At 35.7% G+C, this 16,793-nt stretch overlaps 1 protein-coding gene across 2 annotated transcripts in view; it reads left to right on the top strand.

Moving 5' to 3' along the window:
- Positions 1-205: 205 nt before the first annotated feature.
- Positions 206-16,793, top strand: part of LOC131701695 (zinc finger SWIM domain-containing protein 7-like) — a 34,896-nt gene continuing 18,308 nt past the window's right edge. The window contains exons 1-6 of one of the 2 annotated variants that reach the window (XM_059001170.1): positions 206-387; positions 1,276-1,360; positions 3,815-3,836; positions 5,913-6,015; positions 10,947-11,051; positions 12,249-12,359. In XM_059001170.1, coding sequence (XP_058857153.1) covers positions 1,285-1,360; positions 3,815-3,836; positions 5,913-6,015; positions 10,947-11,051; positions 12,249-12,359 — 417 coding nt within the window. In that variant the 5' untranslated portion in view covers positions 206-387; positions 1,276-1,284. Of the gene's footprint in view, positions 388-1,275; positions 1,361-3,814; positions 3,837-5,912; positions 6,016-10,946; positions 11,052-12,248; positions 13,599-16,793 lie in introns of those variants that run through there. The other variant, XM_059001169.1, reaches the window with a different exon arrangement.

The following is a 16,793-nucleotide window of genomic DNA, read 5'->3' as shown; positions in this document are numbered from 1 at the left end:
TACATGGCATTTATTTACAGTACATGGTAAATAATTACCGTACACCACATATCTCCATTTATTTACAGAAGCATAGCGGGTATTTAATGCTTTTAGGTCAAAATAAACCACAGTGTAAACGTATATTCATGGACAAAGAATTCTGTTGTATTATTTATAAAAAAGCGAGGACCTCTAATGTTTTTTCTGTCTCAGTACACCACTCGCTTCCAGTCCAACCCTAGGAGCTGCAGAGTAACAAGCCCGACGGGTGTTGTAGTTCTTTGACATTGAAGGTCCCTCAGAGAGTTGTCAACCCACACAGCCCGTAAAGACTTCAACCACCAGAAGCAGTTGCGGGGGACAGATACGTAGTTGTATAGGGCGCTGAAAACAAAATTCTTCCTGGTGAGTATCGAAGCACATTGTAAATATTTGAGTATATTATTAAATTGTGTAAAGAAAACAAACAAACAACGCCTTTTTATTTGGAGTTTTTGGTTATGGTGAGCAACACACAAATATCAGCCATAACAATATTTAAAAGCTATGAGGTTTAATGGAAAACATTACATACGAGACCTTTTCTAGATGTATTTTTTGTTGCATAATACAATTAACATTCGTGATTTTTATGTACACGTGTAACTCTTCCGTTTGTATTGCTTTGTTAAGAGTAAACAGTTACGTGAATAAGGTTTTAAATTGTCATGGTGTTTGTTTATGTCCTCCCCCGGACTATAATTAATAAAAACAACGGTAGCGGTGTTCATTTTGATAATAATGTGGGTTCATGAGATTTGGGGGTTGCATAAAAAGTATTTGTAATGTTGTATTCAGTAACAAGTAAAAGAAAATGATACAGCTTGAAATGTGCCAAACCCAGGCTAATGTTGCATTTCAGGTGCATACTGGACTTTGTTAGTCCAATGATCCATTTGCACAGTGATTGAGTGTAAACATGTAGTAAAACATTAAAGAAAACACAGGATCGTTTTGTTTAAAAAATAATAATTGACAAACTTTTGTTTCTGTAAAATATTGGGAATTCCATTCATAATCTTTAAGTGAAATTCTAATGGTAAACATATTTTGGATGAAAATACATTTCAAAAATAATAATTCAATCCTATTTTGGAAAATAGTTTGCAATTTAGTTTTTTTTTTTCTTTTCTTGATACTAATTGCTTGCTTGATACTTCTAATTTTGTATTTACAGCAATTTTATGTTATTGACAGAACGCATTTGCCAGATATTTTATTATATATATTTATTTAATTTCGATTCTTTTTCAGGCTGATGAGATGGCCCCAGTTTTATCTAATGTAGCTGAAGAACTTTTAAAAGAAGTTAAGAAAGCCTATCAGGAGACTTCACAAAGTAAGCCATGAAGGAACACATACCGGACAGCTGCGATATTCACAAATCATTTTGACAGGGGCCCAGTATTTTTTTCCACCCATGTAATGAACACTAGAAAGGCACATCAGATTGACTTCTCAATACAATATACTGCTCTGTACAGATACTGTAGCAACTGTGGGCCTAACCCTGGTCTACAAAGTAATTTTTGCAGCTACGTCAGTTGCAGACGGCAATAGAAAAATTGACGCAAGATGTTGCGTAGCCCCCCTTGGTCTAATTGAGCTGGAATGATGTATATATAAAGACAAGACGCAGCTAGAACCTCATGCGTCATCTGTCTTATTGTATGTAAACAGACATGACCTATATCCCCTGCAGTGGTTTGAAACAGGCATGCTACTTCCTGTAAGTCCCAGTGAGCAACGTTGCCTCTGGATATTCGCAGCGACATGAATCGGTTGCAGTGGGTAATAAATGTAACCGAGGAGTCTGCTCATAATAAACATACTGAAGCTGATTTCCTTTGTTTAAACATCTCCACATGTTATAATTGTAAGTACTGTATGTGCTGTATATACAGTTTTTATAGCAGTAGCTTCTTTGAGTAGTTGATGATTAAAGTGCTAGTACTGTACTACAGTGAAAGTTTCAGACACGTTTTAGGCTTACAGAGAAACTAATGAATAGGTGGTCTGAAATGGTCATACTGCACCTACCCAAAGATGTACGCAGCCATAGAATCAGCTATGGGATGTTCTGGAGGACTGGCTTAGCTGCTGATTTCTACACCATCAGAGGCAAAAGTTTTACTTTTCTGTCCTGAACAGTTTAAATTCCTTGCAGACTCCATTGAATCAGTGCTGTCCTGGCTGCCCTATTCAGTGTTATGGCATATTTGTCACCATTTGAAATTCTGTTTTAGACTAAGCTTTCTTGAAACCTTGCAGACTGAATATGATGTAAACCTGGTCAGGTTATTCTGTGTAAACAGTGCCCTTGAAAAAGGCATAGCAGCCAGCAGAGGTCACTTTGGTGCAATTCAAAGACAGGAGACATGGAAGACCATTTAAAAATGTACAGTATGGGTTCCCCTCAAATTAATAAGCAAAATAGGATTATTTTGTAATAACTTACATTTATTCCACACACATTTTTGTTTTTATATTTTTCCATCATATTTTTATTCTAGGAATGTCTAATGCAGATGTTTTCTGACAGGGCAGTTGTGACTTAATTCAGTTTAAATGTTTGGTTGTAAATCAGAAACAGTAAAAGACACATCCAGTGATCATAAGAGAGTGACACTGAAGGGGCAGGGTGCTGTACAAAAAGCTATGGGGCACATAAAAGGGCAGGGATAAGTGCTCTTATATTTTAACCGAGAGAGTACAATTGTAAAAACAGTGCCAGCTGAGGAAGCCTATTTTGGGGCCATCCTTTGGGATATTTGTTTTGTTTATGTTAATAAAGTTGCCGGGAAGCTCCACACAGCCAGGGTTTGCTTCAGTGTATGGACTCAATCCCTCCTGGGAGGCCACATGGGTTTTATTGGAAATCTGTAAGATCTGCTGAGATTTCAACTTGTGGAGCAGACTGTGTGAACCCACAGAGTTCAAAACAATAAAGGGCACAGCATGCTTTTTTTTTTTTTTTTTTTTTTTTGTCCGTGACTGCAGTTTCTCAGAAATTAACAATTGTATCTGTTCCTGTTTATTTCTTGCCAGTTAGCCATATTGGTATGCGTTTTACTGGAGTTTACTTTTTAAAGTTTCCATGATTATTAAAGTTTCCATTAATGAAACAGTATTACAAAGAATATTGCAGCATCCGTGTGGAAATTTGGAAATGAGGAAGTCCCTTGTTGTAACAGCATGGGTTTACGCATTGTTTTATCAAGTGTATGTGTATTGAAGTTGTAATGTAGCTCATGGGTCACTCCAGCTCAAGTTGACCTCTCTAGAGGTGTTTCCTTCATTTGTGGTTGGCCATAAAAAAAACCACATATGCAAATGAATAGCTCACAACACAAATGTATGCCTGCCATCTGGTCAGACACTGTCTCTATGTGGTGAAAATGCCCAGTTTGATGACCTTTCATCTATTTTTTTTTAATGTGGCAGCTGACCACGATCAATAACATTATCATTTTTAAAGCGTGTTTCAAGGGCTCTCCAACATCATGAATTGACATAAGACGTTGTGCAACCACCCTTGGTCTAATTGAGCTGGATTTATATATATATATATATATATATATATATATATATATATATATATATATATATATATATATATATATATAATATAATAAAAATCTGATATTTAAGAATTCAGTATTATAATAAAAATAAAAGATGACCTTCCTACATTGGTGGAGATCTCAGAATAACCATATCCAGATAACTCACAGATGTTATAAAGTGTTGAATAAATTATTGTTGTTTAATGTATTTGTTCTTGTTTTTACAGTTCCGGATGAACTGCTGTTAGCGTAAGTATTTTTTATCTCAGATCTTTTTAATGATTTAGTAACCTTAATGGTAATGGATGTCATGCTTTCTAAACCCTCAACACTTGTGTCTATGACAGCCTAAAGAAATACTCATTTGTTTTAAGACCAAATACACAAGTTGTGATTCATAAAAAAGGGATTGAATCATTTCTGTTTAAAAAAAACAAACAAAAAAAACCCCTACTATTTATTAAATTAGATTGGGGATATACAAAGTTATTATTAATGTTATTAATGGTAATGGTGTGCAGTATCCAGTTCATTATGTCGAAGGGTAAAAATAAACACAATTCTAGGACATAAATAATGGCATCAATACACAAACAAATCTGGTGCTGGAAACAAGTCAGGATGAGGCTAATTTCCTGTTGGTAATGTCTTCCGCTTCCAGCAATATCAGAATTGGACAGCCAAGTACGACCTCCCTTGTTCCCCATTAAAGCTCAGCTGAGCAGCAGACTGTCCGAGTGTCCCAGGATGCTTGTATTTCATGATATAAACTTTGATCTCTTTGCCATCCTCAAGCTGAGTATTACCAGTGAAACAAACTTGTATAACTTGCAGATGTTTTTTGTTTCTATTTTAATACAGTAATATAGAGCAGGGTTTCATGCATTTGGTATCCTGACACAAGACCCCCACGCAATGAGTATAGACATTTTTGTTCTTTTTTACAGTCACCCCCCTCTTGTTATATGCTGTTCGATGATGTCATGTTCAGTGGAAGATATTTCTCTTTGGGCCTCCAGTTTGAGAACCACTTATTCTTTGCTACCTCAAAACACTTTATCACTTCAAATGCTGCCTTGTGCCATTTCAAAATAGTAACCCCTCTCATTCCAAAGATAATTATTTTTTGTCAACAAGGGATAATGGTTCAGGTTCTTTGTAAGAGGCTGCTTTAAAAATATATATTATATTATATTATATTAAATATGTATATATTTCTGAAACAGTAATTTAAGACAAATAACACTGCATCCCTCTTTGTGTCTTTTAAGCCTATGATCAAACACAAATATAGCAGTTATGTTCAACTTAAAATCTGCGACGTGGTCAAATTAAGCCATTTTGGAGGAACCCCGCTTTAAGTGTAATAGCTTCAGTCTAGCAACAGGCTAGAATATTTTATGATTCATCCTGTCCGCATGCTCGTGGACGAATAGAACATAAGTTTATCATATCAGTGATATGGTGCGTTGATGTGGTAAACTTTCTAATCACCCTGTACTTTGCAACTGGAAAAATAGAGGAGATTTACTCTGTGGGTGAGAAAAAATATGCGTAGGTCTCATCAGATATACTACACATTATGTTTGGGAACCATCCAGGAAACTGCTGTTTGAATGGGATCAAAGATTTATATGTCCTCCCTGTAGCTTAGTGAAGCATGTGTAATTGTTATTACAGCACACACAATGTTTTCGCTAAGCGCTTTAGGGATTAAGGCATTGCAATCCACTTATATTTTCGTAAATGAGGTCATAACGGTATCTGTCCAGTAGGCTACTTCTCATTAGCTTTATGACAAAATAATCAATCAATATTTGAGTATAGTTTTGCTGTGATAGTCACAAGGATCCAAGCAAGTAGAATAAATAAGTTACCGCAGTTAAAAGTCGCTTCCTCTGCTTTACTTGTAATTATTCCTCTTGTTTTTGTTATTTGCAGCCATGTAAGGCTATTACATTCATTCTGTAATAATTTAAAAAATCAGAATTAATTTACTTTGTACCTGCCTTGTGGTTTATTTGGTTACATTGAACAATTTAGTACATTGTTGGAATGAGTACCTGGGCTGGAAGCTCTAACTCTGTTTGTGTAGCAAGGTATTGCAAATCAAACAGCTAACAGTATATTTCTGTTTGAAAAAATAAGTAAAACACCAAGTGTAGTTTTGTAAAAAATTTAAATCAGGGTGTTAATCACCCACAATTTATTATGTTTAAATTGTATGTTGGTTTGTATTCATGCATTATGTACAATATAAAGATATATGTAGGTTTTTTAAACTATATATTCTTAAGATAATTCTAAGTATTTTGCATTTTCTAGGTTGAAGTTTGTGTTTGGTCCTTCGGCTCTCCATGCTTTGGACCTTGTAGATCAGCGTTCAGTGACTTCTGTAACATCTCCTAGCGGAAGAAGGGCGTTTCAGGCAAGTGGACTATTTTATCTGTACATTCTTGACTACATTTTATTCTGTATGTTATTTGTTGAATGGGTGAATGTCTGGCCTTATGAGAATATGATACATTACCTAATGAAAACACTGCTTAAAGCAAAAAAAAAAAAAAAAAATATATATATATATATATATATATATATATATATATATATATATATATATATATATATATATATATATATATATTTTTTTTTTTTTTCTTAAATATCAGTTCTGAACGTTTAAGTATAATGACAGGTCATGAAGTGGGATTTAAGACCTTGCATAAAGTAAAGCAGTGCAAAAACAAAATAAAAAAAAACGGTTGCAGCCATGTTGCGCAGTGTTTACCAGTTCATTCACACAGGCCAGGAGTAACAAACCAGTGGAATTCTGTGGGAAATTATTTTAATCGACTTTTCTTGTTTCAAAAGACCATGCAATTTGAAGGATTATTTTGCCAGATATACCCAAATAGGAACAAACTCGAAACTGTAATCCTTGTAGAAAGTTATAAATATGTCAGCAAGTAGTACTTGGCAGATGGCCCAATGGCTGTAGTGAATGTCATTGATGCAGGGTGTTTATTTTTTTATGATCTTTTGCTTTGAAATGTGGTTTACTGGAAACCAATGGGATGTTAGATTGACAGTAAGAACATTTTGCATTAGAGTATTGAAAACATCCTTCTAACAATATAACAGTATCACATGATGGGAAACCGACGTCTCTGTAGTTAATGACTTTTAGATAAAATCTAACTATCTAAAACATAAACCAATAACATTTGTAGTACAGATTACCAGCAGTACTCTGAACAAATTACTAATCGGAGCAGTGATTTAGATTAGCTAGTCCAGAGTACTGTAGTACAGTATGAGAACATGATTATCCTTCAAGGGAGTAGCCACTTCTTTTACACCGCTCAGAAGACGAGGTGGTGTCAAAGAAGTCAGTTCAGCCTTCAGTTTGATTGTTACGTACAGGTGTTACAGTTCATGTGTCATTAAATTCTTTGCAAGAACAAACACAGTAAAATCGTTCACGCTTGGCAGAGGAATCTGGCCACCGGACTCCTTTTGAATGTGGTTTGGCTTTTATACATTTTTGCTGAAATGTAAATTACGAGAAGAAAAAACAACAAAACAAAGACAACCAAAATGCTGTAAAGTGTTGCTTGGCATCTCCCCAAGCGTGACAGACAGCACAACTTAATTTGCTAGAATTCATGGATGTTTGAGAAAGGTTAACCATTTCATACCATGTAGCCTACGGCACACATACCAGAATGCAGCAATTTATCTATATTTATCTGTCTACAGATTTTAAATATTTGCAAGACTGAGCTAGTTTAGCCAGTGACATCAGAAATCTGTTGTTACCTGCCTTTCAAAAGTATCATTCTCTGCAACAATATCAAAGCAACCCATGTTTTTAATAATAAACTTGCAGTAGGTTTATTTTTATTCACTGAGACCAGTCAGACTGCAGGGGAAGCGGTTTCCTGAGAACGCACATTACAAGATGGTCTTTATTCCTGTATGTGTTCACGAATAAAGACACCAGGGATTAGTTTACGTGCATTACAAGAGGAAAATATAAGTAAGCAATAGACATGTTTTGTATAATAATTCTTTAAAGCTTGGTCAAACAAAATACAATACACTAGCGCTCCCTTACAGGAACCATTTTTATTGGAGGGTAGTGTATTCTTTGTAGCTGCTCTTGGCAAAATATTCATATTCATGTGTAGAAATCCAAGCGGATCTTAGGTTACTTTCACACCTCGTTCGTTTGATGTGGATTGAAGTGCAGTTCGGTTCGCTTGGAGTTATATGTGAAACCTCTGAACCACATAATCGCACCAGGATGCGCATCAAACCAAGTGAACCGAGGTCTCGGTTTGCTTGGAACTGGACTGGACCGGTACGTTTGCCACATTGCTCCATTTAAACTTTTTGCAATGTGAAACCTAATATATTCCAGTTCACTTGGAAACGAACCCGCTCCAGACAGCGAAGCAAATTGCAGAAGTGACGTACTTCATCAAGCACCAAAGAAAGTGTCTTGCCACTGTCGCACATACGCAACGCAGGGCTTGTCAAAACACACACACACAATACAATGAAACATACACACCAGACAACAACACCATAATGTCACAAGTACACAACAGCACATCACAAAAAATACTTGTGGGGCTGATCTACAAACTGGCGCAACTCTGGGCTTATTCAGTGAAATGAAGCTAATAATTAATACCAGTGGTTGAGATGTACTATTACAGCATTGCGTTCTTTAAGCAGCGTAGCAAAACTGTCACAACTCAAAGAAAATGGATTGGGAAAATATGAAATGAAAATGTAATAATTATTTAGCGCATATGTTGCGTCTGGCTTTATTATAATTGTGCCATATACACTCCATGGGAAAATATTTTTCTAGTGTGAAACGAACCAAAGCAAACCTGGAAAAAAAATGTGTTTGTTTGGAAGTGAACCCACGATTCGAATCACTTGCAAGTGAATAGGTGTGAAAATGCCCTTACTGCGGTGGTAAAATTGCATTAGGAAGGGAATGGATACCCGAACTGTGATACTGCAACTTTTCAGAACCTTGCAGACTTTGCCACTGCCGATGAGTATGTGCTAATTTATAGTGCCTCCCAAGGCTGGTGCTAAGGCTTGGTTTGTTTTGTGTCATATTTATTTCTGCATTATTTAGCGTGAGTGCTTATAATGCGAGAACATATTGTAAGCATTGTTGATCAAGTAAACTAGCTTCACAATTACATGTTTGTTTAGTTCTTGTGCCTTCCAGTGCCATCATTTCAAGTGTCTGTTTGGGTGATCTGACAATTGTGTTAATAGGGATGTGATTGCTGGCATATGTTAGCACTTGAATAAAAAATATCAGGTTTTGCTCTCGCTACCACTCCGTCTTTCATTTGTTGCTTGGTCTCTCAGAAGTTTACTAAAAAGCATAATGCAAAAACTAGAAGAATACAATCAAAATGTTCGTTTGTCAATTCATCATTTCAATCGTAACTGGAAATGTAGGAATAACCAAGAGATGGAATTAGGTTGTGTGACAGTTTCTAAATTATTTTATTTGGAACAAATCCTGCCTCCCCAGAGCTGAATGTAAAACAACTGTTTTCTCCATATATCCTCATTTTAGCAGAGAATCTTGGCTTGCAAAGAAAAAAAAAAAAAACCCTGCTGGAATTTACAGCTGCTTAATCACTGTCATTTTAGATTTATTGTTCTGCTTAATTTTTTACCCTTCTCCATCTTATTTATCATAGTGCTGGAAGCCAAATAACATCAGACCCTATAGAATACTGGGCTCTCTTACAAACCGCTATCTAGCCAGTTTCAGTTTTATCAAACATCTTTAGTAATTCAGCTACAGTACCACTTTCCTGGTATATTCTGCTGTACAAACTGCCTGAATTTTGACTGACCTTGCACTTCTCCTTTCAACACTGTTTAGAAATGGTCAGGCCAATCCTGTAGGGTTGGGTTTCCACATTTTTGGAAGGGATGAAAGTGTGTAAAGTTTCAAAGCACTGTAACTTCGTTCCACAATCATCCTCTTCTGCTCAAGGGAGAGCTTGAAAGGCAGAGGGGTACAGGTCAGGGTTATGGCGTGCTTGCAGGAGTCTAAGATTAACACACCTATCAACTTTCTTTTGTGCAAAAATCTCCAAATCAGGGGTTCTCAAACTTTGTGATACAGCAGCAGGTCTCCAGTGGGTAAGAAAAAAAATAAAAAGATCCCCCCACCCCTCTTTTTTTTTATTTATTTATTTTAAAACTGACTAACTGTAATATTGAAATGATGCCAGACGCCTGAGAAGCTTGCTGCACTTCTGCATACACAACCCCCTGTTATATAGGTTTTGCACCGCAAACTATAATAAAGCACAGTGAAAGCGTGGTAAGATATGGTAAAGCATATTAATAACATGTGAATGTAAATACATCCATAACTTCAAACACACATAATAAAATATTCACTAATACTAAAGAAACTAAATAAAGTTAAACATACGTTTAGACAAAACTGAAGAAGACTTCTGTATTACTGTTTGGTCCCCAGGATGGATTACAAAATCATTTTTATGACAAGGAATACGATCTTCATAAAGCCAAATGAAACCTGCTAAATAATGTTACATAAACATATTGAATTACATACCGCTTTGTAGTTTTCATATACTTAACGAAGAACTGGCGAAAATATGAAATACTGTACTACTGTACTATTGTGTCTTCTAGTTAATTATGGGGAAGTACAGTAACTGTGGAGGAAACATCTGTTTCTTCTTAAGGTTCGTCTGAAAACAAAAATTTGTCATTAGAAATTAATAAAAAAAGATTTTGGTTTGTGTGCAGTGGTTTGTGTGCACTCCGATTTCCTCTTTTTGGTTTGAGTTGTCAAGCCAGCTGAGTTTGGAAGAGTGACCTTGAAATACTTCACAAAAAACATGATACAGTATACATGTAGCATACCTGTGGAAGTTTGAGTGAATGAATCTGTTTTTACAACACGTGGTTTGCATTCCTAAAGACCAAACTTATTGAGTGGTTTTATGCTTTCTGAAAAAAAGATTGTGCTACCTGGCTTGACTTGTGGAGAAGAGCTTTTAGTATCAAGCCCTAATGTTAGTCAATTTAGACATTTAGTCTAAAATTTTAGATTTGTGAGTGTCCAGATTAAGACGTTTTGTGAGTGTAAAAAAAGAAGAAAGCTTTAACATTTTTTTTCCTACTTGATGTTTGCGTATCAAGATTCTGTGATTAACTGAGGTTATGTTTGATCAGCAAGGCTTTTGTGTGTGGTGTTTTTTTTTTTTTTAAACAGCAGTGTAAATTGCCTTTGTTGCTTATTTACCTTGTGATCCCTTCATGTTTCAGGTAGTGGGAAGCTCTGGGAGGTCATACACATGTTACTCCTCCTGTCATTACTGCCCTTGCCCTGCGTTTGCTTTCTGTGTGCTGAGAAGGAATGACAGCTTGCTGGTAACAACTTGTTTTTACCTCATTATATTATCTCTAATTCTCAGATGATGGGCTCCCTGACACAAAGCCATTTCCAAAAGGGTACGGTTTTCTCATTAGGATGCAGAATAGTAGTGAATTGATCCAAGGTGACTGTGTCAGGCTAAAGGTCAGGTATTGTAATAATGAAAGATGTTTTGCAGCTCCATCACAACGGGTGACCTGGATGTTACAGTGCAGCATGACAATTCCTAGAACCTTTGGCAGAAAGCTGAGGTCTGACTCAACCCTGGTTTCATAATCTCCCTGAATGCAGTTTTGATGAATAGCCTATTCTTTCTTTAACTAGGATTGGAGTTGCACAGAAAAAACTCAAATGGAGTTTCTTGAGAACCTATGAACTGTTAAGCAATAGCTGATACAAAATCTGGCAGTTCTCTGAATTAGCTTTAGGCAGGTCTTTGATCTGTGTTCTGTAATACCAGTTTTGACAGTAATACCAACATTAATAGCAGCCTGGCCCCCAAATGAATACAGTACCTGGTTTAGACTGGGAAGATTCTCAAAGGGTTATACTCCAGGTCCATATTAGCACAACTTGTATCGGAAAGGAAAAAACTAAAACAATTAAAATATAATTGGAAACAAACAATAACTACCTACCAGCCCCTAATTTATATTTACTTCATCTTTGGATTGGTAACTTTATTGGCTGTTTTCTAAAACAATCTTGCTGCTACTGATTTGTAGTTCTGGCAAAAAGTTTTGCATCGTCTAGTATTTTAGGATTGAGACATAATGAATGAACATAATTTAGATCCTTTATTTAACATCACGAAACTACAAAAGGATATTGCAAGTCTACCAGAAGCCATAGTAGTATTGTAGTACAGTAATGGAAGAGTGATTTCGAAATGTCACTTTTTTTATTTAAGTTTTTTCGTTAAGTATATGGAAAACTACGAAGCAGTATGCAATTCAGTGTGTTAACGTAACATTATTCACCAGGTTTCATTAGACTTTATGAAGCAGAATTAGTTAATTCTATAGGGTGAAAACATTTGGACTGATCTCCTTTTAAATTCTAGCTCCCCTGAATATTATTCTTGAGCTGGGGTGGTGTGTTGGAGATTCCCCCCCCACCATATGCACATAGAATAACAGATAAACAATGCGTCTGTCAAATGTTGTCTGAATGTCGCCCTTTTCTTTTCACAGTGCAAACACATTCTTGCGACCTACCTCAGCCAAGCAATGGGACTCTGCCAGGAGCTAGCTCTGTCGGATCAGCAGCTGACTGACATCCTCTTAGAGAAAACAGGAGAAAAGGTAGAAGCCTGAACAGGAATTGGTGCCGCACTGGGGAGTTCAGGGATATTGTTTTATATGAAGGGGACACTACCTATAATTTTAATTATGTATTACTTGTATGATCTAATTAACTTTTGAAAGTATTACCTGACAGAATATTTATATTTTCGTTTGGAAGGGTTTTTTTTATCCTCTTAAAGTGGGTTCATTAAACTAGACTGGGCATGGCCTCGCATGATGTGGTCATTGCAGTTTCTACTGATGTCTTACAAAACATAACTTCACTGATTGTGGCTGTGTGGTTTTAGTGACAGCTACCCGGTCGGATTACACAACAGTGTATGTGTTTGCAGGACAGTGTCAAGACGAAACATTACTTTGTTGCTTAAATAAAAAATGAAAATCACACCAGACTCCAGAAAGAAGCCAATGCAAACAAAATATCACTTTTAATCAGATTTCATATGTCCTCAGTAAGAGGTGTCCTCAATGTAATAAGATTCATAGCAAGTTATCAATAATTTGTCTTATTAAAGGAACAGAATGACTTTTTGCCGTTTTGGTCTTTGTCACTTTCTACTTGTGAAATGCTGTTCTGTGTGTGTCACTCCAAGAGGAAATACCCATCAAACTGAATTAGATTTATTTTCAAAATGCAGATGCAAAATAATTGGTGATGCACATCTGTTGTGGCTACAAGTCAGGGTTTGATCACAGTTGAAGCTTTTTTTCTCCTTTGTGCAACATTTATTTTTTTTAAGTCTCCTTTGTGCAACTTTTTTTTTTTTAGCTCAAAAAGATCAGATTAACTAAGACTGAACTCAATCCTGTAGAGCTGTAATTCCACAGGCTTGGCATTGAAACAGATTAAATCCTAAATCTTCAATGCCCGCTATGTTTACAACTAATTTACAGTATTTTAAATTAGATTTTGTTTTTATATATGCATGACATTCTCTTTCCTGATTATCACACAATCTGTTTGTGCAATCTACTACCAGTCCAAGAGAGTGTATAGATACACTGTAATCCACTGATAAATGATATAATGGTTTAGTGTTATCCGATACAGCCAGTGTGTATAGGGGCAAAAGCAGCGATACTTTTTTCAGTTTATTTCTTTCAGCTTTAACTTGCAGATGTTTCTAATATGAAAAATAAACATGTAACCAGAAAGTGTGTGTCAGTTCCGTTGTGCTTGTGGTCATCTTTTTAGAATCTACTTCATTAAAAAAAAAAAAAAAATCCTAATTTTAAGTGGATGGCTCTTCAGTTTATTGCTGAAGAAGACTTAATTCTTTATTGCACAGTAAATACATTTCAAAGTACTTTAGGTCATATCAGCTTTAAGCCGTCTTTGATAACTTTTTTTTGGTTTTGTTTTACTAACGAAATGAAAAGTGGGTGATTTGGAAAGCATGTAGTTTACTAGCCCCTTGAAGGTGAGTGTTTTGTGAACGCTACACAGTGGGCGTCCTCAATCGAATACATATTAAGGCTACGGTACTTGCCTTCTCCTCCACTTTGCATTTGCAAACCCTCTACAAAACCTATTTTTTTATTTACTTTAACTTGCTGGATGAGTCTTCAGTGACCGGCATACTGGAAATTCTTTGCATTTTTGACAGTTTGGCAAATAAAGGCCGATTTCTCTGTATTTCTCTCCTGCTCATGTGCTGCATACTCAGAGCCCAATAAAAATAGCTCTGAAATGAGGACAGCGTGAACTGCATACTGTCCAATTTAAAATGGATGTGTTTACAGAGAACGAACCAAAGGCAACTTTTAACCTGTAAAAAGAATATATATATATATATATATATATATATATACAGTGCCTTGCAAAAGTATTCAGACCCCTGACCAATTCTCTCATATTACTGAATTACAAATGGTACATTGAAATTTCGTTCTGTTTGATATTTTATTTTAAAACACTGAAACTCAAAATCAGTTATTGTAAGGTGACATTGGTTTTATGTTGGGAAATATTTTTAAGAAAAATAAAAAACTGAAATATCTTGCTTGCATAAGTATTCAACCCCCACACATTAATATTTGGTAGAGCACTCTTCGCTGCAATAACAGCTTTAAGTCTTTTGGGGTAAGTCAATTTTTTTTCATTATTAAAAAAAATAATAATAATGTAACGTTCACAGTTTTAAATTGTATGATGAATTAAACAGGAAAAGCGCCAATACATCACATCATGCAGTGTTGACAGTCTATTAAATACATTTTTTGCCAGCATACAGTTCATTTCCATGCTATTCTATTTAACTCGGTGAATTAACCTTGTGGAGACTAAACAACATTGGCAAGCTATAGGAACAAGGAACTAGTAAGCCGACCCTTTCAAAATAGCCTGTTTTAAATATAAAGGCCCCGTTTTTGGCAGATTTGCATATAAAAACTGTCTCATTCTCTAATATACAGTGTATGGTATAATTTATTTGTTTTAGTTACTGGTTCATTCAGTATATTAAGAGAAAAACACACACACTTTCTTTTTATATACAAAACATTTTAATAACAAAATAAGTCCCCATTGCATATTGAAATGTTACATAACAATACATTACTAGTTTAACATACATACATACTACGCTATCTGTAAAATTTACCATTTGATACAGTCCAAAGTAATGACATCATAAAGTTTTATGAAAAATAAAACAAGTGGAGCTTTGTAATTATTAAAAAAAGAGACTATTCTTTAGTTGTATCCCTTACACAGTAGCATCTATGATAGGGTTTATTTTAATTATCGAAACAGCTTCAGAACTTCTAAGTACTGCCTTCCTTGAATGCAATATTAATCCACTTGGCTTTCCCCTAGCATTGGTGATTCATTGCCTCTTATTAACATCAATACTGTACAAAAATACATTGGAAAGATGTCTGTCTGTATATGATCAGCATTTAGATCTGCCAATGTTTCGATCAGAGACAGGTAACTTCGATCATGGGTATAATTAAGTGATGAATTACTTTAGTACTTCAATTTAAATAATTAAGGAGATGGTTGGAATAAAGATCTGTACTGGAAGTTCTGAGGTTGCTCAACCTTGGTTTAGAGCATTAACAGACTGTGTATCATAAAACAAGAACATTCAGATAAATAACATGTGGTGAGAAAGAAAAACATTTTAAATGTGATGAGATCTCCTGTATGTACAGTAATACTGTGGAGTAGTTTTTTAGTAATCGTGTGGCATGTTCCTGGTAACTTAACAAAGCCACATATATACTTGTTGAGAAACTACTGTTAATATGATTCATATTTCACTGACATCAATTAGTGTATGTCTAGTGTACTGTCCTTGTGGCAGGGCAGAAGCCCTGCTGTTGTACATGTGGGAATGTAAGGCAGGCAGTGATGGGGTTAAATCTGTCCCTGCCAGCAGTCACAGGTGTGGCCATTCTCCAGTTTGGTAATTGATGCTAATTGGGGTGTGGCCACATGTAGAAACAGAAGCAAAAGCATTTGTTTGGAGTTTTTTTTTTTTGGGTGGGGGTGAGTGTGCTTGTTTATCAACATGCTAGCGAAGGCTAATGCCCAGCCTACACATAGTTATTCTTTTATTTTGGACCTTGTGCGCTCTTAAAACTGCAGCTTTCTGTCTCTGGGTCTAATTCCTGCTGGTAGCCAGCTTGGGCCGTGACGCTGCCCTTTCACAGTCCTCCACACTGATCTTGGCTTCTGTGATCTGTCTCTGGAGTGATACCAGTTAAAATGTCTGCAAAGGAAATGCATCTTTAGGATAACTGATCAAGATAACGCTCAGAAGCCAAACTACACAAAGAAATGAAATCTTTGCAGTTTCTGTTTTTACTGTACTTTTTAGGCCATATAAAATACTTTCCTGCCGGACGGGTCATTTGCAGTTCACCTGTACATTTACTGAATGGCATTCATTAAAAAAAATAAAATAAAAGAAGAATTTTACATGCAGATAATGAATCGGACAACATTTTTAATAAATGATCTTATTCATTAACATCATTGTAACGTCAATGCTCCATACTATTTGACAAGCAAATATACCCACACATTACATAGTGTACTGTAACTGCAGAACTTGTTCTGTACAAGAAGAATGAAGAACACCTACTGTATGTACATGTAAAACATGCATTGTGATGCTCACAATGTTTGGTGGAGTTTGACTGTTTTTTTTGTTAAACATAACAAAGTCATTTAAGATGAGGGATCCACTTTAGGTAGGAGTACAGCTCGGTCCGTGGCTTATATTTCCATAAAAGCCAATAAAAATAAAATTGCCTGGCTTGCGCATATTAAACATTTAAATGATACATATCAAGTTAAATAGAATTTACAAGGGGATTTTTCACTAATGAACCGTTTCTTTTTGTGGTTATAGTCCAGTCTGATCTTAATCGTATAGAAGAGGATACTGTAGGTGGGATTGCTAATTAAATAATCTCAGT

Source organism: Acipenser ruthenus, chromosome 26 (genome assembly GCF_902713425.1).
Source record: "Acipenser ruthenus chromosome 26, fAciRut3.2 maternal haplotype, whole genome shotgun sequence".
NCBI lineage: Eukaryota > Metazoa > Chordata > Actinopteri > Acipenseriformes > Acipenseridae > Acipenser > Acipenser ruthenus.
The sequence above is the reverse complement of the archived record's forward strand: the minus strand, read 5'-3'. Positions and strand labels throughout refer to the sequence as shown.